At 38.1% G+C, this 27,126-nt stretch overlaps 1 protein-coding gene across 1 annotated transcript; it reads right to left on the reverse strand.

The window, feature by feature from the left end:
* Positions 1-26: 26 nt before the first annotated feature.
* On the reverse strand, positions 27-15,217 carry LOC108713503 (5-hydroxytryptamine receptor 3A-like). Its single transcript, XM_018257068.2, has 9 exons — positions 14,818-15,217; positions 11,561-11,715; positions 10,831-10,875; positions 8,986-9,095; positions 8,201-8,373; positions 7,345-7,502; positions 3,443-3,650; positions 967-1,167; positions 27-358 (listed from the first exon to the last, which is right to left on the reverse strand). Exons 1-9 carry the CDS (start codon positions 14,861-14,863, stop codon positions 75-77), a joined length of 1,380 nt encoding a protein of 459 aa, XP_018112557.2. The 5' UTR covers positions 14,864-15,217; the 3' UTR covers positions 27-74.
* Between the last annotated feature and the right edge of the window lie 11,909 nt (positions 15,218-27,126).

Raw genomic sequence — 27,126 nt, forward strand, 5'->3', positions numbered from 1 at the left:
TGTGTATATATATATATATATATATATATATATATATATATATATATATATATATATATATATATATATACCGTTTATGTTGCCCAAACAATAATAAGAATAGAGAATATTATGATAATAATAATTAAGTACAAAATTAGCATCAGCCTATCCACTACAAGAGCAGCCAGGTACCACTCTGATTTGGCATCCTGCTCATTCTTGGACAAATTCAGGTCTTTGTGAATCTTCAGAACCACATCCAACAATCTTTTTAATAATCTCACTTCCAGATTTACTTTAATCTCTTTGTCTGATTCTTCTGTTTTCTTTTGAAGCTCCATGTCAGGCCGGTTATTTGTGTTCCCAACATTCGGATCTGCAAGAGATATAACGGGTATAAACAAAAGGCTATACAGGTATGGGATACTTTATACGGAAGCCCATTATCCAGAAAGCTTGAATTACCGAAAGACCGTTTCCCATAGACTCCATTTTATCCAAATACTCCAAATTTTTTAAAATGATTTTCTCTGTAATAAAAAAACAGTAGCTTGTACTTGATCCCAAATAAGATATAATTAATCCTTATTGGAATCCTATTGTATGCCTATGTTTACAGTATTTTCTAGTAGACTAAGGGTTATTTATCAATTTTATCTGAAATATACTCCAACTAAATCGGCACCGGTTATTTCCCCTTATTTCTTAATACATTTTCCTAAAACACTCATGTTTTTTCTTTTTCACTAAAAATTCTGATTTTTTTTCACTAAAAATTCAGATTTTATCATAAAAAAATGAACTTTTCAAGTTTTAGGCATTCAAACTTAAATAAATAACCCCTTAAGTTATGAAGATCTAATTTACGGAAAGCTCTGTTATCTGGAAAGCCCAAGGTCCCAAGCATTGTGAATAACAAGTCTCATACCGTATATTGAGTGTATTCTCTCACTCTTGCAAGATCATATCTCTCTCCATACTCACCTGTGTCTATTGAGACTACAAGATCTTTCTCATCTTTGTGCCAATTAAAAAGCAGGACACGCGATAAACGTTTTAGGATCCAAGTCTTTACCCAGTTAGGGACATTTGGCTGCGTGTCTGACAATGTCATCATGTAGTTGGTTAAAATGGAACCAATTATGCTGAACACCATAACAGACAGACAAACAACGCAGAATATACCTGTGTCAACAAACATACAGCTAATTAGTATGCAATGGAGTAAGAATGATTTAATGCTTGAAAAGTGTGTGAGCAAATCAGAAAATGGTAAATCAGAAGAACGAAAATTAAGAGATATAGGAGTCGATTCACTAAAGGTCAAAAAAGTTATTTATATCATGCCTTAAAATTTTTATCACTTCTTATTTTTAGAATTAACGATCAATTCACTAAAAGTTCACTTGTCTAATTTAAGAAGTGATATTTTTACATTCACTTTAGCTGTATTGTGTGCGGTATTTTAAAGCATGCGTTATTTTGTGCATTATTTTGTGCGATATTTTTAAGGCTGTTATTGCAATCTATAGCCATACCTCCCAACATTTTGGAAACAGAATTTTGACCACGCCCCTTTGTGTGGCCACACCCCTAATTACCATGCCCATTTTACTAAATTTGCCAGGTTATGAAAGTTTGAACACATTTCTGTAGTTTTTGTTTTATTACAGTTTTACTAATAGAGGTGAATTGCCCTTTAAAGAATAAGTAAACCTTTTTTTCCCATCTCTCATCTTACCCTAAATGGTCTCCTAGAATAACCTACTTTAGTCCCAATATTAAGTCTGATATGGTTTCTGAATAATCAGTTGCAATCTCCTGCTAAATTTCAAAGTAAATATCGCGCAATTTTATGCTTTTATCGCTTAAAAGATGTTAGTGAATAATGCGTATTCTACATATATCGCAATGTGATTAGAATACCGCTGTGCAGAAATGTAGAATTAACGCTTGTGATATGTCTATTAACACATGCGAAAATACTTTGATGAATTGTTCCTTAAATAACGCGTCTTAAATAACACACAAAGGAATATCGATCTTTTGTGAATCAGCCATATAATATGTACATATAATATGTACAGAGGCTGCTTCAGACAGTACGAAGATGAACTGGTGAAAAAAAGAGAGACCTAAGTATAAAGTATAAAATGTGGTTAGAGGATATAGAAAAGGAGGAAAGCAGAATAGCAAATAAAAAGCCAGGGAATAAAAGGGAATACATGCCCTGACATTTTGAAGAATTAAAGCAGCCAGTCACAGAAGGGTAAGACAAAGTAAGGTCTAGGGATAAGGAGAGTGAATTGATGAAGGGCATAAACTATAGTTTCATTAAAGAACACTGGTTCTGGATAAGTTTTCAGTTGCAGATGATTAATGAGCTGAACAAGGTACAATACTCTTTTATGGAGCAGCTGAGCTTTAGGATGTGCACAGACTTCAGATGTCATATTTAGTGACGGGCGAATTTGTCCCGTGAAAAATTAGCGAAAAGACGATTTTGACAAAAAAAATCAATGAGCATCTGTTAATCGTCACCGGTGTCTAAATTGTTGCCGGCATTGATTCCGTCGTTGGTGTAAAACAAACTTTTCTCAGCAAATTAGCGCATATATTCACTTGCGGTGAAATGCGTGAATTCGCCACAAATTCACGGCTGCTGAATAAATTCGCCCATCACTAGCCATATTCTCAAAAGAAAAAAAGAAAATTCTATCCCATAAGGTGCAGGACACTATAAAAGCCACCTTTTAAAAGCCGTTCAGTGAGAGTTTTTAGCAACTAAACATCAGTTTATACATAGAGGGACTCCTATGTTACCTGTAAACACTTTAAGAGTGGTGAGGCCAGTTGGGTAATTTTGACTAAAGCAACTAATTGCTTTGTACTGTTGTTGGCTGGAATTTGTTGCTTGCTTTTAAATATGTACACTGTTTAGGCCATAGATTTTGCAAATACATGATTATTATACTATGCTGTTGCCTGGGACTTCCTTGACACCTCCATTACGTATTAATTTTGTAAATTATTTTCATTATCCCTCATTATAGCACATATCAAATATCCCAATAATCAATCCATTTATCACTGAGATTTTTACTCTTCAGTCTGGCCTGGTCAAATCTTACTAATGTATGACATATATATTATATAACTTTTATTAAATGAAATACTAATTGGCATATGCACCACATTTATTCAGAAGCAGATGAACTTTAAAGGGGTCATTTATAACCACGCGTGCAGTGAGCAAAGTGTAAATTTTGCCATGTTTTTTCCCCAAAAATTCCAGCTTTGTTGCTTGCAGTAACAAAGTGGTCATTAATTTAGATCTGCCCTTATCAAAACCAGTTGTTTTTTGGAGTTCAGCATTTTTATTATTTGATATGATAAATATGATGGAACAATAATGACATAAAGACATAAGGTGATTTCAGTCATGTTGCATGTTACTCACCTAGAATAGGGGGGCTGTCAGAACTAGGCACCATACCATTTAAGATCAGCAAGAGCACAGAGAACCCCAGAACTACAGTTATTTTGAATCCGAGCCTTTCTCCAGAGCCCACCGGTATGAACATGCTGGCAATATCCAGGAGAACCATGAAACAAGCTGGTATTATGATATTAATCACATAAACAACAGGGGCCCGTTTTATTGTTATCTAGGAAGAGGAAAAATAAAATGATACTAAGATAAATAATTGAAATCAATAATGCCATCTCTGACTTGTGTGTAGTACATTCAAGATACTATAGACCAGCGCTACAGGCCATGGAAACAAACAAATAATAGAACCTAGTGCAATATTGTTAATATTCAATGCAGTCCCCCAAGTGTTACAGCACTAATCTGTGTGTGTCTTGGACCATAGAAAATCTATGCACAGATTTTTCTTGTGTGTTCTAAAGTGCTATAGTGATTTCTACAAAGTACTATCTCCAAAAGCAGTGAGTGGATGAACAGGTAGAACACACGGAAGAGGGATACGCCGGCAGAACCCATCTTTTTGTATTGCAAAGGTTCATATTCACGATCTGCACTATAAGAATGGATTCATTGATATGCGCTCAGAAATGTGACTTGTGTCTTGAGTGCAATAAGTTTTAAAACCTTTTAAAAAAATAAAGGCAAATTACACTATGGGTGCTGCCCCTACTTTTTAATGCCTTTACAGAAAAAGGAATATCCTTGAGTTGATATTGATATGCTGCAGGGGCGTAACTTATAGAGGAAGCAGACCCTGCAGCTGCAGGGTGCATAGGAGGTATAGGGGCCCATCAGGTCCTAATTCATATATAATATGAATAAATATTGGTAAAACAGGTCAACCTCTAGAATTTTGGGGGCCTGAAAAATAATCCGCTGTGGGGCCAGTAATATCTAGTTACGCCACTGATATGCTGTTTTGCAATCAGGAATATTGTAAGACTGATTGAAAAAAACACATTTGCACTTTATGTTAATCCATTTTACCATTTTAAGCAAGCACTACAAGCACCTTGTTTGACTTATTTAATATTTTAATTTTGGCGATAGCACTTTGTAGAAATCACTAAAGCACTTTAGAACACACTGTGCATAGACTTTCTATGGTTCAAGACACACACAGATTAGTGCTTTAACACTTGGGTGCACTGAATATTAACAATATATCACTAGGTTCGGTTATTTTTTTCCATAGCCTGTGGCGCTGATCTATTATTGTATCTTGATTTGATGATCCAGTGGAGGAACTGTGAAAAAATTCTGAGGTTTTACTTTTCCTTTAAACCTTGCAAATGTTGTTTGTTTTTTGCAATTTAACTTTTTTGATTGCTGTATTATTACTGAGAGTATTGGGGTGGTGATGCAGTGAATACATGAGCACTTTGATCACACCAATACTCCACCAGAACTCCACCAATAAACTGATGATAAAAAGCAACCAGCACACAAGGGTAATTCCAAGTGGGGAAGCCCGCAGAGACAATCATAATATGTCCCCAGTGTAATGGTCAGATATGTATCACAGTTACTGTCACAGTGCCTTCAAAATATAACACATGGATCACAACAGGAATCCAAGAAATTAGGTTTTTCTTCAAAATGTTCCATTTCATGGTATAACCTATAGCATAAAGCTTATCTATTAGGCAAGGTAACTGATGATCAGTTCCCAACTGGTTTAGCCTTATTGGTTAGGGCTTGTAACCCTGCATTATACATAGGAGCCCTGATAATGGTAAAACCAATGTGCCTTTTGGATCTGAGCAGAAGCTTCCCTGGCTGTACTGTAAAACTCAGCAGATGAGCTTCAGACTAGCTAAAACATGGTTTCTTTTTCAGTTTCTACAGTTCTAAATATATCATAAAATCAGTTTATGGAAAATGTAATGATACACTGCAGGGCAAAAGATGTGGTTAGAGCATGTGTACCTCCCAAGAATACATGGCTGTATAAAAAGTAACAGCAAATACAGTATAGACCTCCAAGGGGGCACATATAGGCTACAAACAATTCCTTAGCTTCTGAAAATAAATCTTTACAATTTGCTTTCAATTTATCATTTGCAAAGAGCTGGGTTTCATTAATAAAGCGGCCTTGTGACTCAAAGTACATATTTTGTGTCTATATACAATGCACTAGTAACTAATAGGTGCAATGTGGCATGCTATGGGGTAAATACTGTATGTCCTGTTTTTCGCACCTGATTATCTGTAAAATACCTAAGCCTGCCTCCATACAATTAAAAGCCAAAGGGATATGGTGTCTCCTTGGTTCTGTCCATGACTAAATGAGAGAGCATGAGAACTGTGCAGAGTGGCCGGCATGCCTGAATCATTTATTCAACCATCTGGTAGCCAGCCGGCATAGCACCTGAAAACTGAAAACTCCATATAAAAATGAGAATGAGGATTTAAAAGGTACAGGGGATAAGGATGAGAAAGAATGAGAATAAAAAAGGAAATGAAGGTAAAACATTGAAAAATGAAAGAAAAGAACCAGGAAAGAGAGGAACAAGACAAGCAGAAAAGTATGGGTATAATGTAAGGCTACACAAGAACTTGGGATTTTTTTCTAAATATAGGGTTTGTTACTATAGACCTGCTCATGATGGTTCTCTGTTTTCAGATGTGTAGAGTTAGAGCAGTACTAAAGTCTAAGGAGCCCATTTATTAAACCCTTTTAATATCTGGTCGAGGTTTTAAACAGGAAACCCTTGACTTTTTACAGATTTATTATACCCCAAAGCTGCTAAAAATCCGAATATACTCCATCTAAAACCTGTCAAGGTCCCGTAGAAGTAAATGGAGTTTTTGCAGCAACAATTTGATAAAGTCAAGTTTTCGCAGTGTCAATTGTACGATACAAATGGACGCTCAATTTTGCGGTGCCGCTTTTTTTGTTTGCTCCAAATTATTGCTAAATGAGTTCAAGTCGTGGGGGAGAGTTTGGCTGACTTTGTTTTAATAATAAATTTGATAAATTCGAGTTTTAGTAAATAACCACCTAAGTGATAGGCTGAGTCTTCAATGTATAATTTAAATCAATATACAGTATGTATCCATAAGATTGCTCAGTGAAGGACGGGTACAATACACGCTCTAGAAAAACAAGTAAGTATACATTTTGTGCTTTAGGCATTAATGAACTAGATCAAGTGCAATACATCTCTTGTCTTGACACATAAATGAGATATTCTCAGCTGCCTGGTGTGTTATCTTACGTGACCTTGATGTTGACAACAAAAGTCTTCCATAAATGTAACATGTCACTCCACATTCATCCAGTGTTGTATTTAAATCTGTAACCTTGGCTGTTAGTAATTAGATCAGTTATCCCCAACCAGTGGCTCACGAGCAACATGTTGCTCGCCAACTCCTTGGATCTTGCTCCCAGTGGCTTTAAAGCAGGTGCTTATTTATGAATTTCTGGCTTGGAGTCAAGTTTTGGTTGCATAAAAACCAGATGAACTGCCAAACACAGACTTTTGTAGGCTGCCACAAAGGGGCTACCAATAGCCAATCACAGCCCTTATTAAGCATCCCCAGGGAAATTTTTTCATGCTTGTGTTACTCCCCAACTCTTTTTACAATTGAATGTGGCTCCTGGGGGAAAGGTTGGAGACCCCTGAACTAGATGTTATACTGTTAATCATGGTTAATTGTAGGTTAATATTGCTCTCTGACATCTAACATGGACACAAACTTGAAATCATTTGCTGTAAAAAAGTTTTTTTTCAATCAAATACTAACTGCCAAATAGTTGCAACATTATTTTAAATATTCATCATATTTTGTTGCCTATTTGTATATACTGATGTTGGTGTTTTAAAATATATTTATATGATGTATTGTTTTTCATACCCCCTTACCATATAGGCAACTTTGTTATATACGTCCCCATCAGTCAACTCAAATTCTGACACGTCAACATTAATTAAATTCCAGTCTCCTTTGCCAACAAAAGCGAAAAAAGAGTTTTCATCAACTTCAGAGGAATTTAACTTCGGATGCATGAGAATATCCTTCACTGCAAAAGAAAACAATTTCTCATGACATGAAAAAGATCATTATTTGAAAAAATATGTTTCAGTCAAGTCCCTAAAAGTATAGTTATTATTGGTCTGCCTGTGTGTAAGGCAACATTTAGTTAGACCTATGCTATTCAAGTGTCTTCATCAGAACAGGTTTAAGTGACTTAAAGTAAAAAGATTTTCCCTTATAAACCTCAATTTTCCTGTCTAGTATGAAGTGAAACAACCATTTTCTTTGAATTTGCCAAGTTATTTTTTGCTAGGAATGTATGTGGATCAAATCATGTCTGAACGCTCCCCTTACTACAATGGGAACAACAATCTGGGATTATGTCTGTAAAATGCTGGGTAGAACAGTTTTCTGCAAAAATTGTGGTATTTTCCTTTGTAGTCAGTGGGAAATGACCAACTTCATTTCACACAAATAACTGCACCCTGTAGATAAAATGTTCATCAGTTTTATGGCTTATTTTGGTGTGCCCATTATTTTTATCTCAGATCCACATTAAATGATTAGACAGGTTTAAAAAGTTTATACTCAATTCTGCACAACTGCAATTACTTAACAGTTTTCAAATGGGTTAGGGTGAGTTCATTATAAAGAAGAAAGGTCTATAACAGTTGAATGCTGAACAATGTTTAGCATAGATGGAATTTGTTGTGTAGTAGAAGGTACTGGCAGGTTGATACGTACCGGTGTAAATGTAAGAACCAAAGGTCAGAGAGCAAGTCTGTGTGTCAAATGGGAACTTATAGATATTAACGTCGCAGGAACTGAGGATCCTTAAAGGCTTGGATAAAGTGACTTTGCCATCATAATGTACGGTGTAGTAAGGAATCACTGGGGATTTATCATCTACTTCTGTTCTGTATATAAATAAAACATATATTGTTTCACAGAAATTATTTTAGAAACTTTTAGTGGGATGTCACCATTTTGAAAGGCCTGGTGGCAAGAGTATTGTTTGTCTGCTTGTTTCTGTCTGTAAAAATCACACTTTTATATGAAATTCTAAAGAATTTCTTGAGTGAGGATTATTGTTGAAACAGCCTACAAAGACAGTATATTTTTCATATACAACAGGGACCCTCTAATAACACAAAAGCATACTGACTCGTTTTAAAAACCTGCAGGCTACATTTTCACCAAACAGTGTTAGAAGTATGGTAAAAAAATGTTGAAAGTGTATATGAAAGAACGACATTAATTAGTCTTTGAGGCTGCAGCTGTCACTATAATAGTGGAATCAGAACATGGTGCTTTGCTGATCACCATATAATGTGGATACAAGTCAAAACAGATAATACAGCACACATACATCATTAGGATTTGAAGTATCCATAAAATGACTAGTTGGCCACTATACACAAAAATTACATACATTTTCAAGTCAATATTTTTTTGCACTAATAGCATTCCTGAATCTCCCAGCAGTACCGCAGTAAGACACAACACAATATATATTGTATCAGTCTCACATTTGATAAATGTATAGGTCTGGTTTCCAAAGTGATTCTCCCAGAGTGTTAAATTCCTTAATGTCACAGAAGTTATTTGGGTTCCAGGATATATATTCATTGGTCCATTCCTAGAAAAAAAGATCAATATAAAGCAAAAGTAGACTGTACATATGAAGAAAAATAGAGCATTCTAACACAGATTTCTTATCATCCTCATCATATATTTTGTTTACAATTACACTGTTCTGTACTAATCTACTAAATAAGAATAATTTTTATTCCAGACCTGCTTTTCTGAGGGTACCGCTAAGTAGGCGGTTTTTTTGACTTTCCAACATGATGTAAAAATGCTAAATAAGTATAACCATAGAAAACACTGTAAGATGCTTGTTGTAAAATACATATTTTGAATGCTGATATCTACCAAAAAACGTTTCATGTGTAGGAGTTGATACACCAGGACAAATCAAAATCAATGAAAAGCAATCAATATGCCTAAATTGCTGGCATAGGCCATGTAAAATTGTAGCATATTGTTTTTAAATATGATTGCAAAAATGACATGAGAATATTGTCCACGTCATTACATGGCATCATAACATAATGTTATTATATGGTGTTATTAAGGGATTCCCGCAGTCCCGGTATTAATTGCAGGTGTTTTGGAATGCTCAATTAGACATTGCTATAAACAGTTGGCGAATATGTTTGAAGGAAAACATCTCTAATTCTGGTTAATTTAGAAATATACATGACTGAAATAAGCATGTAAAAACACTGGTATTTTCCACAGGCATTTTTACACTGCATTACAATTTCATTATAACGTAGTGTAAAACCATCATGTGTGACATTGGCCTCCACTCTATCTTGTGTCTGCACACATAGGCACTGCATTAGCCTGGGTGATGACACACAGAGCAGATTTTGGTGCAGAGCACAATTGCATTCTCTGCACAAGAAGAGACAAAAATTTAGTTATTTGGTCATAACAAAAAGAGCTTTACATGGTGGAAGAAGAACACCGCATTCCAAGGAAAACACCTGCTACCTACTTTCAAAATTGGTGGAGGTTCCATCATGCTGTGGGGCTATGTGACTAGTTCAGGGACTGGGACGCTTGTTAAAATCGAGGGTCGGATGAATTCAACCCAATATCAGCAAATTCTTCAGGATAATGTTCAAGCATCAGTCACAAAGTTGAAGTTACGCAGGGGTTGGATATTCCAACAAGACAATGACCCTAAACACACTTGAAATCTACAAAGGCATTTATGCAGAGGGAGAAGTACAATATTCTGGAATGGTCGTCACAGACCCCCGACTCGAATATCATGGAAAATCTATGGGATGATTTGAAGCAGGCTGTCCATGCTCGGCAGCCATCAAATTTAACTGAACTGGAGAGATTTTGTATGGATGAATGGTCAAAAATACTGCCATCCAGAATCTAGACACTCATTAAGGGCTGTAAGAGGCTCAACTAAATATTGATGTAATATCTCTGTTGGGGGTGGCCAAATGTATGCACCTGTCTAATTTTGTTATGATGCATATTGCATATTTTCTATTAAGCCAATAAACTTTATGTCACTGCTGAAATATTACTGTTTCCATAAGGCATGTTATATATTAAAAGGAAGTTGCTACTTTGAAAGCTCAGCCAATGATAAAAAAACTCCAAAGAGTAAAGAGGGGGGTCCCAAACTTTTTCATATGACTGTGTGTGGCACTGTAATGGCAATTCCAATGCCAAGAATAAGACAGGTTACAATTGCCATGAGAAAGTATCCTGGTGTCAAAGGATCTAGCCTAATGTCATATGTTTATGACTAATTAATATAAAAATGTAAAGGAGCTTACCAAAGTTAACCAGACAAATGATGTAAGTGTTTGGGTAGCTGTGTCCTGAAAGAAACAGTAGAAAATGTTGTGTGAAATGGATAGTAATGACATGGTGTCTAGTCTGTTTTCTCTTTTTAGAAAGCAGTGAATTCAGTACCATTGTTGCTGTTGCGCTCAAAGTGGAAATTGTGGAGAACTTACTTGTAATGGTTAAAGGGATACTGTCATGGGAAAACATGTTTTTTTCCAAAACACATCAGTTAATAGCACTGCTCCGGCAGAATTCTGTACTGAAATCCATTTCTCAAAAGTGCAAACAGAGTTTTTATATTCAATTTCGAAATCTGACATGGGGCTAGACATCTTGTCAGTTTCCGAGCTGCCCCCAGTCATGTGACTTGTGCACTGATAAACTTCAATCACTCTTTACTGCTGTACTGCAAGTTGGAGTGATATCACCCCTCCCTTTTTCCCCCTGACCAGCCTCATAACAGAACAATGGGAAGGTAACAAGCTGCTCCCTAACACAAGATAACAGCTCCCTGGGAGATCTAAGAATAGCACTTAATAGTAAAAGCCAAGTCCCACTGAGACTGATTCAGTAACATTAGGTAGAAGTAATAACAGCCTGCCAGAAAGTAGCTCCATCCTAAAGTTCAGGCACAAGTCACATGACATGATTATAATAATGATATGATGACAAGCTACAACAAAGATGTTTCATATACAACAAGGCTGCTGGACTCACCAAGTTGGCAATGGTGTACAGTGTTATGTCTATATAGATGTGTGATATTGTCCGCCAGTCCTTCACTGGACGCAGACCTGCACCTGGAATACTTCCCAGACTGGCATTCTGTAGCACATCATTAAAGGAACAGATACGCTCACATTGAACTCCACCTGAAATGCAGAGAAAGCACATAGAGGGGAAATGGATAGGAGATGAAGGGTCAAATTCAATTCAGGGAGAAAAAGATTTATTAAGTGAAAACTCGAACGAGATTCAATTTGAGATGCAATTTAATTCAGCAAAACTTATCTCATGGTTTATTGTATGAAAACTCCATTGAAGTCTATTGGAAAAAACTGAAATTGAATGTGGAGAAAAGTCTTTTCTTCTCAAATTGAAGCTTGTCCATAACTGATTTTAGAAAGACCATTGCATATGTATACTTGTGGGACAGATGCCTGCAAATAATTTGATAATGAAGGCTCACAAAGAAGAAGAAGAACCCACACTGCAGATTTTGTTTAAGATATTGCCGTGTGTGAGGATTTTTTGTGACAATACAGTGGACTAAAAGGATATAAACACTGTACTGTGCAATGCTGTCATCGGATACGTGTTAACATTATTAAACAATGTTAAAGGAACAGTAACACCAAAAAAATTACAATATAATAATGTACTGTTGCCTCTCCTACTCCCATGCGACCTCACCCTCATTGTGACTCATGAATAGGGTTGCCACTTTTTCTGGAAAAAAAATACCGGCCTTCCTATGTATTTATCTTTTTTCCCTATTAATAACATTGTGATCACCCATCATTTTTACTGGCCAGGCCAGTAAAATACCGGCCAGGTGGCAAACCTACTCATGAATCATGCTTTTCCATCTGTGGGCCCCCTCTCTATCACAGGGTGTTCGAATGAAGTACCCCCTGATGGTGGCCCTGAATGGGGGATTAAAGCACTTGCCAGTGGACCGTATTAGCAACAGCACAGCAGTGCCCAGAGCCAGGCCCGCCGGGTGCCCCAGACAACCTGGCTGAGTTGCCCCCTCTGCCCCCCGCACGTGGCCGTCTGGGAACGAGTGTGAGCATCCGCGGCTGGGTGCAAACGAGCGTGAATGGCCATGCGCAACTGAGCATCCGTGGATAGGAGTGCATCACTGTGTTTTACCTTCAGAGTGGCACTCGCTTGGCCCAATTCAGTCAGCTAACAGTTCCGGACTAGGGATAGGTGACAGGTAAGGTAAGTGCCTTGGGACCCCCAAGCTTTTGTGCCCTAGACACGTGCTTCTTCTGCCTACCCCTAGTTCCAGTCCTGGCAGTGCCCTACCTGTTTGAATCAGCAAGGACTCAGTAAGGATATAAGTTGATGTGTTGAGCGTGAGAAAATAAACTATATAATAAAATATTAATACAATAAAATAACTGACCTTAGTGTTTTTTCAATTTATCTCCCAAGAATTTGTATTACGTTTTTTTATTTCTCATTGAACAGTTAGGCTTTTTAGGGAAGAGCACTGGCCAGCAAAAAAGAATTCTGAATTATTTTGACTTTTAAACTCAAAATTCTGACGTTTAAAATAAAGATTCTGACTTTCAATCTCATCATTATTCATTTCCACAGTGGAAAGTGGAAATTATGAGATTAAAAATCAAGATTTCAACTTTGAAGTCATAATTATGAGATGGAAGTCTAAATTTTTACTTTTTAAAGTGACCCTTCGAAGATCATGAAGGCAACACATTTGCCATTTCTTCTACATGACTTCTACATGACTTCAAATCTTGCTTTGTCAGCATCAGCGTTCTCTGGCATTTGGTCACCCATACCTACAACAATTATTACGCCATCATTTCCTAATAAATAGAGCTATAGGCATTAGAAATGTGGCGGATTCTTACCGGTGGAGGAGCAGGGCTGTCCAGAAACGGCAGGGTGCGCATCAATTTTCATGACAAAAATAATACAGATGTCGAAGTGACACAAGACACTACACGCCTGCTTCACACACCACCCCCACAAACTCTGAAGTACCCGCCACTGTCATGGACGTGTCTTCTGACCGCCTGCAAGTTCCTCCTCCTGCTCCTCCACCTGTGCCCCACTAACAACAAAGCATCCAGAGGGGCCTGAACCACTGAGAGGGACATTTGATGGGGGTAAAACATGGGTGGTGCAACACCCTCAAGCGGGCCAGTGTACTTCCCTTTAATTAGGGTCCCAATATAGCCCCCCCCCACCAGTCATATCACTTCACTCTTGGGGGGCACATACAGCTGCCTAGTGCCCTGGAGACTGGCTCCATTGTTCTGGTGCAGGATCCTGCATAGGTAGGAAAAAACTAATGTGCTTGGGGCTGCTGGGAGTTTTATAGGGAGGGGACACTTTTAATTGGTGCAGGCTAAACCTTCCTACAGGTGAGGATAGCGCCTCTCTCTCTCTCGCTCTCTCTCTTTCTACGTGCTGCCTGTAGGGACTTGAGGAAAAACATATTAATATTAAAACAAAGAGTAGCATTCGCACCACTTCGTCAGCCGCAAATTCGCTACCACTACACTAATTCACTAAAATGCGAAGTTGCATCTCTGCAGCTGAACGCTGGTGAAGTTTCGTTAGCGTAAATTTGCCAGCGCAAGCATTTCATAGCGAACTTTCGCTAACATTCATTTCATCCTAGCGAAACTTAAGCTTAGGTCAGTTTGAATAGGGCAGGTACATATAGGTTTATGTGTCTTTATTATACTGTAGATATTGGTGCAAATGCTTGAAGTGGCGACTTATTATTACGAATGTCCAAGGAAGCAAAATAAAGATAAAAGAGATCCTCTAATGCCCTAGACATGAACCCACCCTAAAACAAATGTGGAATGACCCTCAAATGGTTAAACAAACATTTTTAATAGTTATAACTTTTAAAGACAAACCTGCTTTAAAATATTAAAAACGCCAGCATTTTTGATAATTTTTATGACTTCAGCATCAGTTTCAATTTGTCAGGTCTAAGCTGGCGAAGGAAACTCTAGTGAAAGAGGAAATGCTCTATAAAATTCGCACTTTAGTGAATTTGCGAAGTAAGATCATTCCCCTGTGATAGAGCGTGAAACTTTGTTAGTGATGTACTCTTTCGCTAGCGAATTGTCATCTACGCCTGTTAGTAAATTGGCAATGTCCCTGGTCACTAGTGACAGTCACTTTTGTAAATCTGCCTCATAGAATAAATACATACTAATAAAATGCTAGTATGAGGTGATTATATGAGAATGACTTACCCAGTAAGATGGCTGAGAGCAGCAGAGATGTTAAGTGTAGAGTCATTCTGGAAACAGATCGGAGTGTTTGCTTTGTCACATTTTTCCTGACAGGTAAGTCAGTTTGCAGGACGGATCTACAACTGTGCTAAAAGTCCAGGGAGGGTATAAAAGTGGAAAAGCCTGTTGAAGACATGTCATTAACTGTCATTTAAGTGACCACAATGTTATTATGGATGACCAGATTCCAGATTCGGGTTTTGTGCACAAAAAGGCTTCAGGTAAGAGCAGGTTCTGTCACCTTTGTGTGGTAGTTTCCCACTCCAAAGCTTCAGCAAAGTACATGGGTAGTATAATAAATAGTCTTGTCTAATCTAATGTAACAACATTTTTTTATCCTTACTTAAAGTGGTGGTTTACCTTTAAAGGGATACTGTCATGGGAAAAAATTTTTTTTTCAAAATGAATCAGTTAATAGTGCTGCTCCCGCAGAATTCTGCACTGAAATCCATTTCTCAAAAGAGCAAACAGATTTTTTTATATTCAATTTTGAAATCTGACATGGGGCTAGACATATTGTCAATTTCCCAGCTGCCCCTGGTCATGTGACTTGTGCTCTGATAAACTTCAATCACTCTTTACTGCTGTACTGCAAGTTGGAGTGATATCACCCCCCCTCCCTTTTCCCCCCCAGCAGCCAAACAAAAGAACAATGGGAAGGTAACCAAATAACAGCTCCCTAACACAAGATAACAGCTGCCTGGTAGATCTAAGAACAACACTCAATAGTAAAAACCCATGTCTCACTGAGACACATTCAGTTACATTGAGAAGGAAAAACAGCAGCCTGCCAGAAAGCATTTCTCTCCTAAAGTGCAGGCACAAGTCACATGACTTGGGGCAGCTGGGAAATTGACAAAATGTCTAGCCCCATCTCAGATTTTAAAATTGAATATAAAAAAATCTGTTTGCTCTTTTGAGAAATGGATTTCAATGCAGAATTCTGCTGGAGCAGCACTATTAACTGATTCATTTTGAAAAAATTTTTTTCCCATGACAGTATCCCTTTAAATTAACTTTTAGAATGGGCAATCCTAAACACGTTTTAAATTGGCCTTCATTATTTATAAATTTTTTACAGTTTCTCATTATTTGCCTATTTCTTCTAATTCTTTTCAGCTTTCAAATGGAGGTCACTGATCCCATCTAAAAAACAAATGCTCTGTAAAGTTATTCGGAATGCATGAATTTTATCTGAAGAGAATCCTCCCTCAATGCCTTCAGATCTAAACTCAAAGACTACCTCTTGAAGCACCTGCATAACACCTGAACTGGGAACTGGCACTTATATGGCAGTGTCATCCACTGTAACCTATAGCACTTAATATCCCCCTATTTGTTTCTGTATGTTACCCTCCCATTTAGACTGTAAGCCCTACAGGGCAGGGACCTCCATCCTTTTGTCGACCTTGACATTAAGCACTTAGTATTGTTGCAACTATACTTTGTATTTCTGTGTAATGTATTTTTATACTTATTTTTACTTTTTATTGCAATGACCCCCTGTTTCTTCTACTAATGTATTGTTCTGCTGTACAGTGCTTTGCCCTCAAGGAGTGCTATACAAATAAAAATATACAAACAAGTATGTACTTACATACTTGGCACCCCGGTGGTTTGGCATGTGTGGGTAAAGCCTCTATAATTTACTGAGAGAGGATAAAAACAGTCTACTATCAGATCTTCTTTGACCATTGGGGAGGCAGATCAAACTATTGCAAAACATTTTCAACAGACCAAACATTCCCTACCACAATTTCCACATGTGATTGACCATGTGCTACTAAATAGGAGGGGTGTTGACAAAGATTGGAATCCATGTTATAGACTAACACGTAGTTTCCTCTTTTTTCCATTAACAAAAGGTTACATTATCTGTTGTTGTTATTTTAGTTTGCCTTTTTGTGACCCTTGAGCACATCAGGTTTACTAAACAAATTTTATTTATGATCCCGCAAGTTTGGGCGTAGTTTTGACACCACTGATAACTATCTGACAACAACCTCTTTTTCACTTCCCTGTGTGATTTAGGTTCATTGGAGCAGTTACGTACACAATGTGTCATGAGAGTGGTCCATTAATTGAGCAACCTGTTTTGGTAGCTGAAGTGACCATTAATTGCATTGGGTGACCGCAGTTGGATTACCCATGGGTCACAGTGGGGTAGGATACGGCTTGAAAAGGCCTGCCAAAGACTCTCTTCATTAAACCTCCACTTTTGTTTGTAAACGTAGTACTGCATCAGTGCCATTCTGGTCAAGTTGGGCACTAGCTGGAGGGAATGCTTTGCCACACTGCCCACACTATTTTTTGTGCATTGAAACTGACCACGAGGCAAGATATCTTCCATACATCACTCTTTAGGGTTTAGTGATTCTGATATACCTATATACTCTTCTATGAACTGCTCCTGTTTCAAGCAGTGGAGCCTGCTACCAGCAGCGATCCTTGCATTTTCGCTGCCTGAGGCGGCCTTAATTTTTCCCGCCCCCACCCCTCCTCACCTTTTCAGCGCTGGAGGGGGTCGGGGATGGTGCACACTGCTAGCGCAGAGAGCGCAATTGCACTCTCTGCACTAGAAGAGCCGAATTTCCGGGTTGAAAACCAGAAATTCGTCTCTTAGTTACCAGGCGCGCCAGTTTTGCTGCCCCTTTTAACCAGGAAGTGCTGCCGCCTGAGGTGAGTGGCTCCACTCGCCTCACTGGTAGAGCGCCCCTGCCTGCTACACATAAATAGTGCACTATACAGTGCAGTAAAATGTTATCTCTGGGATGCTTACAAACAGTGGTGCATTCATAAATTTGGCTTTAGCAACCCTTTCACTGATGACCAATTTGGTCACTTGCAAGCTTTTATTGCCAGACAATGTTGTGCTCTTTCAATTTAGGGACCTTTCCAGGAGGGGCCTTAAGGTTTACCCAGGGAAAACGATATATATTATTTTTCAGGACAACCTAAGCTTTCAAAATATAAAAAGCTTTTCATAATAAAATGTTGGTGTAATTTCACTTCTATTAAAAGTTATAGGCTTTTAACTGTCAAAAAAATTTTAAAAAAATAATATTTTCCATAATATACATAGGTATATTAGAAACATAATTTATTTTATGCATGAAATTAAAACTGATTTGGAAAGGCCCATGGTATAGGTAAAAAACTCCCAGCATTACATTACCACATTTCCAAAGTGCTGCTCCAGAAAATTATTTCTGATTTCAAGGCTAAAAAAGTCCACCATCAGTGGGTTTAACCTAAAAAAAACCTATACATTTTTGGAAAGGGCAGCTTCTGACAAATCCAAAATAAGTACATATGTCTTTCTATTCCAAATTATGCAGCCAAAATACTTTTCTTAATGTTTTAAATTTCTGACATTGTTGAAAAATGACCTCAAAGCTTCCAGTTTACATTATCTTATCTCCCACATAACATTAAGTACCAAGATAAAACACCCTAAATATGAAGGCCATGGGTCCACTGAACAGTTTGATGCCCAATGTGCATGAGTTTACCTAAGTATGTGGCATTTAAAGGCCCCAAAAGGATAACACCCCATCTGATCTATCATCCTTTGATGTCCAATGTGCATAGGTTTACTCAAGTATGTGGCCTCTAGAGGACCATTCCAGCCACTGTGAAAGCAACACATTTACTGCAGAAAATCATATGTTTCGGAAAGTACTCATTCCCACAAATCCAAAGTTGGTAAATATGTCTTTCTACTCTAAAGTACCAATTCTGCGCCATCCTCCTGAATGCGGGCCTTCTCTTCTGGGTTCACAATGCTCGGCTGTTCTCTTATTCTGTGCGCTGAGCATGACGTCATCACTTTGGTGTGAAGTTTAAAGGGGCCTTGGGCAGTTTCTCACTGCCCAACATAAAGGTCTATTTCTATAGTTCCTGGGTGTTTTTGTGTATTCATGATCTGTTCTTGACCCTGGATGTCCCTGACCTTGTCTAGTTCGCTGCTTATCTGGACCCTTGCCCGTGTATTGATGACTCTCTTGGAACCTGCCTAGTACTACCATATCTTTTAGCTTCTGATGAAGTGACACATGGTCACGAAACGAGTTAAGCTGTTCCTCTGCCTGCGCACATGGTGTGTTTTAAGAATGAACAATAAAGTTTCTTTGGTTTAATCAAGTTTGGTTTTCCCGCACCCTGTGTGATCATGCCGTCCACACAACCTAGTTTGCATTGCATTTGCACGACCGCAGCCAGAGCGGTTCCGGACGAAGTGTTCAGATCACAGGCTTGGAGACTTGCTTACTCAGCTGCAGTGACGGTGTGTGCCCCCATACTTCTGTACTACCATATTGGTGTTTGACTCGGCTTGTGACCTCGACTACTCTCTCGTCTCTTGAATCTGTACCGCTGCTCCTGATTAGTATCAACCCAGCCTATCTCTTGATTACGTTTTCTGTTCTCCATTCCAGTATAACATTTGGTTCCCTTGCCTGCTCAACTTTCTCCTTGAAAAGTCCAATATACTGCAGCACACTATCAGGTGAGTAATGTTTTTAGCAAGGTGATAATATTGGCTCAATACATATAAACAGACAAAAGGTGGCAATGTTTCGGGCCTCACAGGATCCTTTATCAAGTTTGTAAACCTATACATTGTTCTGCGTTAAATAGTGTTGGTTGTGGGTAGGGATGCGCCAAATCCACTATTTTGGATTTGGCCAAACCCCCGAATCATTTGCTAGCCGAATCCGAATTCTAATTTGCATATGACAATTAAGGGTGGGAAAAGGGAAACTTTTTTACTTCCTTATTTTGTGACAAAAAGTCACGTGATTTTCTTCCCCTCGGTTTGGCCGGGTAGAATAATTTGGCCAAATCCGAATCCTGCTGAAAAAGCCTGAATCCTGGCCAAATCCCGAACCAAATCCTGGATTCGGTGCATCCCTAGTTGTGGGTGGGGAGATGTTGGGCGGAAACAACTGTGCCAATTAGTTGTATTCCAATATATTACAAGTGTCCAGTTTATGTTCAAGTCCATTCAATTACTGAGAAAAAGTTTCTGGTTGGTAACAAAAAGTCCAATATTCCATCCGGGCTCATAATTGTATCCAAATATGTAATTGTATCCAAAGGCTAATTTGAAAATATACTTCTTTCATTGAGAATAAAGTGAATCAAAACAAACTAAACACTCAGAAAGAAATATCAGTAACATTAAGAAAAATCTTAAAAATCTGAGACACTTGTGTATTACCTCTGTTGCAAATTATATCCTGTGTTCATTTGTGAGCTCTCAGTATATGCAGAAGGTAATATCAGCAGAATATTCAGATTCACAATCATTATTCAGTAACCTTGAATAAAATTTTAAAAATTTAAATAAGATAAATAATGGAAATGTCATATATAATCAGAAACAGTAAAATTCACTATTCCATTGTCTGCCTGCCTACTGGTAAATAAACATAGCAAGAGTGCAGTCCTTATTGAGACCCCTAGGCCATACCGTGTCCAACCTATGAACCCACTGCATTTCAAGTTTGTGCAGTAATGTCAACCTATTTCCCCCTCTCCTAGGCAATTCCACATAATCAGTTACCTGAAATTTCAGCTGACTCACTGAATGGCCTGCCTGAACCTGTGCCGGAACAGGTAAAGCAGTTAGTACTTTGTGGATGGCGGATTTGTGTTTCGATATTCTGTCTTTTATCTTTTGAGTTGTTTCTCCCGCATAGTAACCCACATGGGCATTTAAGTAGATAAATGACAAATGTTGAGTCCTAAGTGTAGTATTGTCTGATTTGTGTGTATTTTTTACCTAAATGAGGACGGTAGACAATATCCCCTTTAATGACCGAATTACATTGAGTACAGTGTAAACAAGGGAAAGTCCCAAATTTGGGTTTGTTAAGGAAATGGGTATAATGTCCCTTGGTGCTCCCTATATTGGCTTTAATTCGTCTATTCTTAAAGGAATAGACCAGTAGACCAGTTACCAATAACAGTAAATTTTTTGTTAAAAAAAATTCATTTTCTTTTTAACGAAAAAAAAAACACCAACACAGTTTAAACTTTTTATTCGCAAAGCTTTTCTTAAGAAATTACTTACCGATTCTCTGCATGAGCTCCTCTTCAGAACGGCGACAGAGCGACGATCCATCGTGCGGCACTCGATTTCTCCTCCCTGCCTTCTATAGGAGATAGCCAGGGAGGAGGATTTCTTTCTTAATAAAAGCTTTGCGAATTAAAATTTTAAACTATGTTGGTGGTTTTTAAGGATCCTTACTGGTCCTTTAAGGATTTTTGCCCTTTTTTTATGCCAGCATTGGTAATGACTGAAAATTGGAGACGTCTGGTAGGCAGGATGATGTGTCCAATTTGTCTACAGGCCGTATTAAAATTACTTACAAACACCATTTTAGTGTTGTCTTATTTTTCTTTCGGGCCATTGGATAAAAGTGCTTCCCTGGTCTTGTTATGTCCTTTTTGCAAGCTTTTCTGCAGTGTATCTCTACTATATCCTCTCTGGTTGAACTGTGTTAGCATGTCCTTCATTTGTTCATCACATTCCTGGTAGTGATGGGCGAATTTATTCGCCAGGCGCAAATTCGCTGAGAATTTGCGCGATTCGCCGATAGCAAATAAATTTGCGAAACGACCATGAAAATTTTCCCGCGAAACGGCGCAAATTCACCCATCACTAATTCCTGGGGATCACTTGTGTTACGTTTCAACCTTTGCGAGTTATGACACTGGAAGTGAACATTTTTAAGGTTCAGGGAGAAAACCTTCAAAATGTAGGAGATTATTCTATCAGTCATTTTAATATAGAGATTGGTTTTAAGTTTATCACCTTCTCTTGTGATCTGTACGTCAAGAAAATTTAAAGTTAGTTTGTCAGAGATGACTGTGAATTTTAAAGTGTCTTCTATCTGGTTCAGAAATTTATGAAAGTGGGACAGACTCTCCTGTGTACCATCCCAAATTAATAGCATATCGTCGATATATCTCAAGTATAGTAGACAATGTGACTTCAACAGTTGATTTTTGTAAATTATCGTGTCCTCTATTAATGACATGTACAAATTGATGTATGTAGGGGCCACATTACTTCCCATCGATGTACCCCTCTGTTGTATATAGAAGGTGTCCCCAAATTAAAAATTATTTTGATTTAATGCTATCTCTAACAGTGAAAGTAAAAATGATTTCTGCTCTGTCGTGTAATCTGTAGTATTTAAATAATGACCAATGGTTGTCACTTCAGAGTCCTCTGCTATGGATGTATATAAGCTTGTGACATCAAAACTGACCAATAAAATATCATGTTCAGGTGGTGTGATTCACTCAATAATGTAAGTGTGTTGTGTCCTTAACCCTTGTATTCTGTACTAGTGGTTGTAACATCTTGTCAAGGTAAATCACCAAGGGAGACAATACTGAATCTGTACCTGCTACAATAGGGCGACCCAGTGGTTTTTGCAAATTCTTATGTATTTTAGGTAAGGTGTAAAACACCTGGTTTTCTTTAACGAGGAAGAGTTTGAGATCATCTGCTATCACCCCCTCATCCACAGCTGTAAGTAATGGATAGATAATAGTGGGCCTGCTTTAATTGTTTTATATACTTCTGAATCTGATAGCTGTGTTTCTATCTCTTTCATATTGTACTGCACCTTTTGTCTGCTTATATGTCTTGAGCCAATAAAATCACCTTGCTGAAAAATTACTCACCTGACTGTATGCTGTAGTATATTGGACTTTTCATATGATTTTCCTGACCCGTGGCAAGTTGGATTAATTATTGCTTAAAGGGATACTGTCATGGGAAAAAAAAAATTCAAAATGAATCAGTTAAAAGTGCTGCTCCAGCAGAATTCTGCACTGAAATCCATTTCTCAAAAGAGCAAACAGATTTTTTTATATTCAATTTTGAAATCTGACATGGGGCTAGGCATATTGTCAATTTCTCAGCTGCCCCAAGTCATGTGACTTGTGCTCTGATAAACTTTAATCAATCTTTACTGCTGTACTGCAAGTTGGAATGATATCACCCCCTCCCTCCCCCTCCAGCAGCCAAACAAAAGAACAATGGGAAGGTAACCAGATAGCAGCTCCCTAACACAAGATAACAGCTGCCTGGTGGATCTAAGAACAACACTCAATAGTAAAAACCCATGTCCCACTGAGACACATTCCGTTGAGAAGGAAAAACAGCAGCCTGCCAGAAAGCATTTCTCTCCTTAAGTACAGGCACAAGTCACATGACCAGGGGCAGCTGGGAAATTGACAAAATGTCTAGCCCCATGTCAGATTTCAAAATTGAAATTAAAAAAATCTGTTTGCTCTTTTGAGAAATGGATTTCAGTGCAGAATTCTGCTGGAGTAGCGCTATTAACTGATGTGTTTTGAAAAAACATGTTTTTCCATGATAGTATCCCTTTAAGCACCTGATCCTAAGGGATTTACACATGAGGTTTGAGCATTCCATCATTGTGCCTCTCTCCTTGGTCCTCTCACATTAAGACCTGGTGGCACCTGAGTAGCGGAGGGCTCCTCCCGAAGTGAAAGGTGGTTGTTATAGGCAGAAGACTGAGGCGTGACTGGGATCTTGCCATTAGTTCTGGGTTTGGGACTCCGTTCGTAACATCCTATCTTCCACATATCATTAGGTACCAACATAATTCACCCTAAACATGAAGGCCAGGGTTTCACTGAACAGTTTGATGTCCAATGTGTATAGGTTTACCTAAGTATGTGGCATTTACAGTTCCCAAAATTTACCTTGTGCATACTAATTTCAAATTTATAAACACATTGCCAGTTTTATGTGTGGTAAAAGCTGCAAGAAAAGTACAGAGACCCCTGAAAACCATAACACAAATTCAAAACAGGTATGGTTGTCACCAAACTCCAAATCGTTCTTAAACTTAAACGGTTTTTATGACATTTCTGAAAATCCCCTTAAAATGTTGCAATTTGCCACATTTATCTCACACAATGTTTTACGTACAAAGGGAAATCCTCCTAAATAAGAATGCCAGAGGTCTACTGAACAGTTTCATGCATAATATGCATAGATTTACCAAATTACTGTGGGTGGTATTTATGGATCCCAAATAAAAATAGTGATATGAATTTCCTTGCCTGCCAACTCAGCTTTTGCAATCTGACTGCATATTATTTTTCGTGAGACCCCCTTTACTGCTGTACAAAGACCCCCAGAAAACCATATATTTTTGGGAAGTACACATTCTGTCAAATCCAACATGGGCAAAGATGCCTTTCTACATGAAGCTACCAAACTGCAAATCCTTCCTAAATATAGAGGTTTTTATGACATTTTTGAAAATCACCTAAAAATGTTGCAAATTGCTGCATTTATCTTAAAGAATATTTTATGTACAGAGGCAAATCACAACAGCTTTTGCAATCTAAACCCCCTGACTGCATATTATGTGCCATAAAAGCCTCTAACTTTACAAAGACCCCCAGAAAACCATATATTTTGAAAAGTACATACAGTATTCTGACAAATCCAACATTGGTAAAGACGTCTTTCTACACCAAACTACAATTCCTTCCTAAACGTTGTGTTGTCGCTGGACACAGCATCGATTATGGCCTGCAGCAGGGGTGGGGCCCATGTAAATTACTTTGAAGGGCCGTATCCGGCCCCTGGGCCATAGTTTGAAGACCCCTGGTTTTAAGGCTAAAGAATATGTGGAAGTCACTAGTACTTTGAGCCTGGATATTGGATACATTGTTTTTGTTGCAAAATAACATGTTTTCAGGCACTTAATTTTGCTACTTTATTTGCAACTGTTTCTTTGAATGTGTATTTTATTTTTCTGTGGTGTTCATTTTTCTCTATTCTAAACATGTTTGATGTGTTTGTTTACAGTGGTTGCTATGACAACCAGAGTTTTTGTTGGGCACCACTTACTCTTGGGGAAGGGTATTTAGTAATTTGTGTTGGTTACAGTCCAGTTAGCACAGGGTTATGTAATAAAAGGCACTAAGTTTGCCCAGGAGCAGTAAACTATAGCAACCAACAAGAAGGGAGCATTTACTGGTCACCATTATTGGTTGCAATGGGTTACTGCTCATTAGCCTTTTATTACATATGGGGGCTGGTGTTCAAATGTTGGATTTTTTTCAATAAATTTTCATTTTTCAGAAGTACTCCTGTTGTGTGTGGTACTAGGTCATTCTATTTACCATATTTACTAACCAATTTCACAAAAACTGCAACAGGGTTGTAGTTGCTTACAAGGCACATTGTGTTGCCCATCCCTGGTTATGACCATTATAAGGGTTAAATGCATGGGCACAAATGGTGGAAAAAAACATAAAATAATAATTAATCTTGTTGTGTTGCCAAAGACAATTTCTGTATACTCTACAAATATAAATAAAAAAAAATATTTAATAATAATTAAATTCAAAACCAAGAAATGCAAAACTAGTGAAAGTCCTGGGAACCTTAGGAGCAATACGTGAGAAGATGCAATCCATTCCACTGCCGGTCCAGGCACTTAGAACTGTCGTGCATCGATCCAAACGCTTGTCCCAAACAGTTCACTGATCTCTGTAAAATACTGTAGGTGTTTGATATCCTTTCTTGGACTTGCAAAGAAGAAGTTAGGACATAACACTGAATCTGCAGCATCTGAATGCAGAAACTGATGTTTTTTCAGGGTTTTTATTTTAGTGCATATTTTGTATTTAGGATGGGAAGAGCTAAATCTTACTGGTGCATTAACATAAAAGTAAATAAATAAATAAAAATAAAAATGCAGCTTCTCAGTCCAGTTCCCAGACTGTGAAAAGAATGCATCTGTCAGTGAGCAGTATGAGTCCTGCTGCTTTCTTGGCCTGAGAACCCACTCCAAGGGGTTGGTTGGTATGTGACATGTTCCTTTAGGCAAAGAATGGAGCAAAGCAGGTTCTAAAGTAGGCAGTGAGCCTTCCTCTCAATTTCAAAAAATCTCCATCTAGACAGGGGAAGCCATTTGTCTTTGTATGTATGCTACAGAATAACAATAATACTTCCGACCTCAGGGTTTGTCCCACATAAGGGCAGTGACACACCAGGAGATTAATCGATAGCGATGAATCGCTGCTTCTCTGAGCAACTAATCTCCTGCACTCTCCAGTAAAAAGCTTTCCCATGGGCAATAATGTGAATCGTTGGTGGTAAAACCCATGTGTCGCTCCAGTCTCCCAAAATCGCTACAAGAGGAAACGATTTTGGGAGACTGGAGCGACACATGGGTTTTACCACCAGCGTTTCACATTATTGCCTATGGGAAAGCTTTTTACTGGAGAGTGCAGGAGATTAGTTGCCCAGAGAAGCAGCGATTGATCGATAGCGATTAATCTTCTGGTGTGTCACTGCCCTAAGACTCCTCTGTAATTATGAACTGTGATTGCCAAATGCTTAAATAAAAGCTAGTAGTCTCCAGAGCAAAATCATTTTGGCCCCCTTACAATTTAGAATTTAGATATTTTTTACAAAAACATACTGAGACTGCTTATCAATCAGTGCTCCACTGAGCCTATATAACGCCTGGGGATATGTACACTTGTGAGGGCAAAGGCTAACATGTGAATCCAGCCAGTAGGTTTCTCTCTTTTCTCTTTTTGCCCTCCAGTCATTGGTTCTGGTCCCCTTTATCCACTTTGCACTCTCACAAAAAAATGCAGCAATAGTGAATATCTCACAACTGCAGGTTACCTCAGCAAATTGCTGTGAGTCTACTTGTGATGTCAGTAGTCCGGGCACTCAAACTGCTTAACTGCTTATTTAATTTCAGCCATATTGTGCCAGATGCAGTGACTAGCATGACACTCTCCCACCAAAGTAAAAGACTGGCCAAAAAGGGAGAAAAAGGAGAAACTAAATAAAAACGAAATATAGATACAATGCAGAGAAGTTATATATCCTAGTAGTCAATAACAGGGCTTTTGATGTTACAGTACTACATTTCACTTATTATCAGACACATTCAGTGCCGGATTAGGAGGAAAAAGCAGCCCTGACAAAAGTATCAAAGGTTAACTAGAACTAGTGTTTATTAATAAATGGAGCTTTATTTCCTGGACCAAGTGGGGATCCATTAGCATAGAATCCCCAGCATTATTATACACCCTATGTGCTGAAACTGGCCCTTGCAACAAGTATCTCACCCCAGTTTCTATCATGGCTATTCTTTTAATTGGATTAGTAGCCCTATCCTTACAGTATATTCCCTCAGTCACTCTTGTAAAAAAGCAGCATTTTTTCAACCACAGAAACTA

Source organism: Xenopus laevis, chromosome 4L (genome assembly GCF_017654675.1).
Source record: "Xenopus laevis strain J_2021 chromosome 4L, Xenopus_laevis_v10.1, whole genome shotgun sequence".
NCBI lineage: Eukaryota > Metazoa > Chordata > Amphibia > Anura > Pipidae > Xenopus > Xenopus laevis.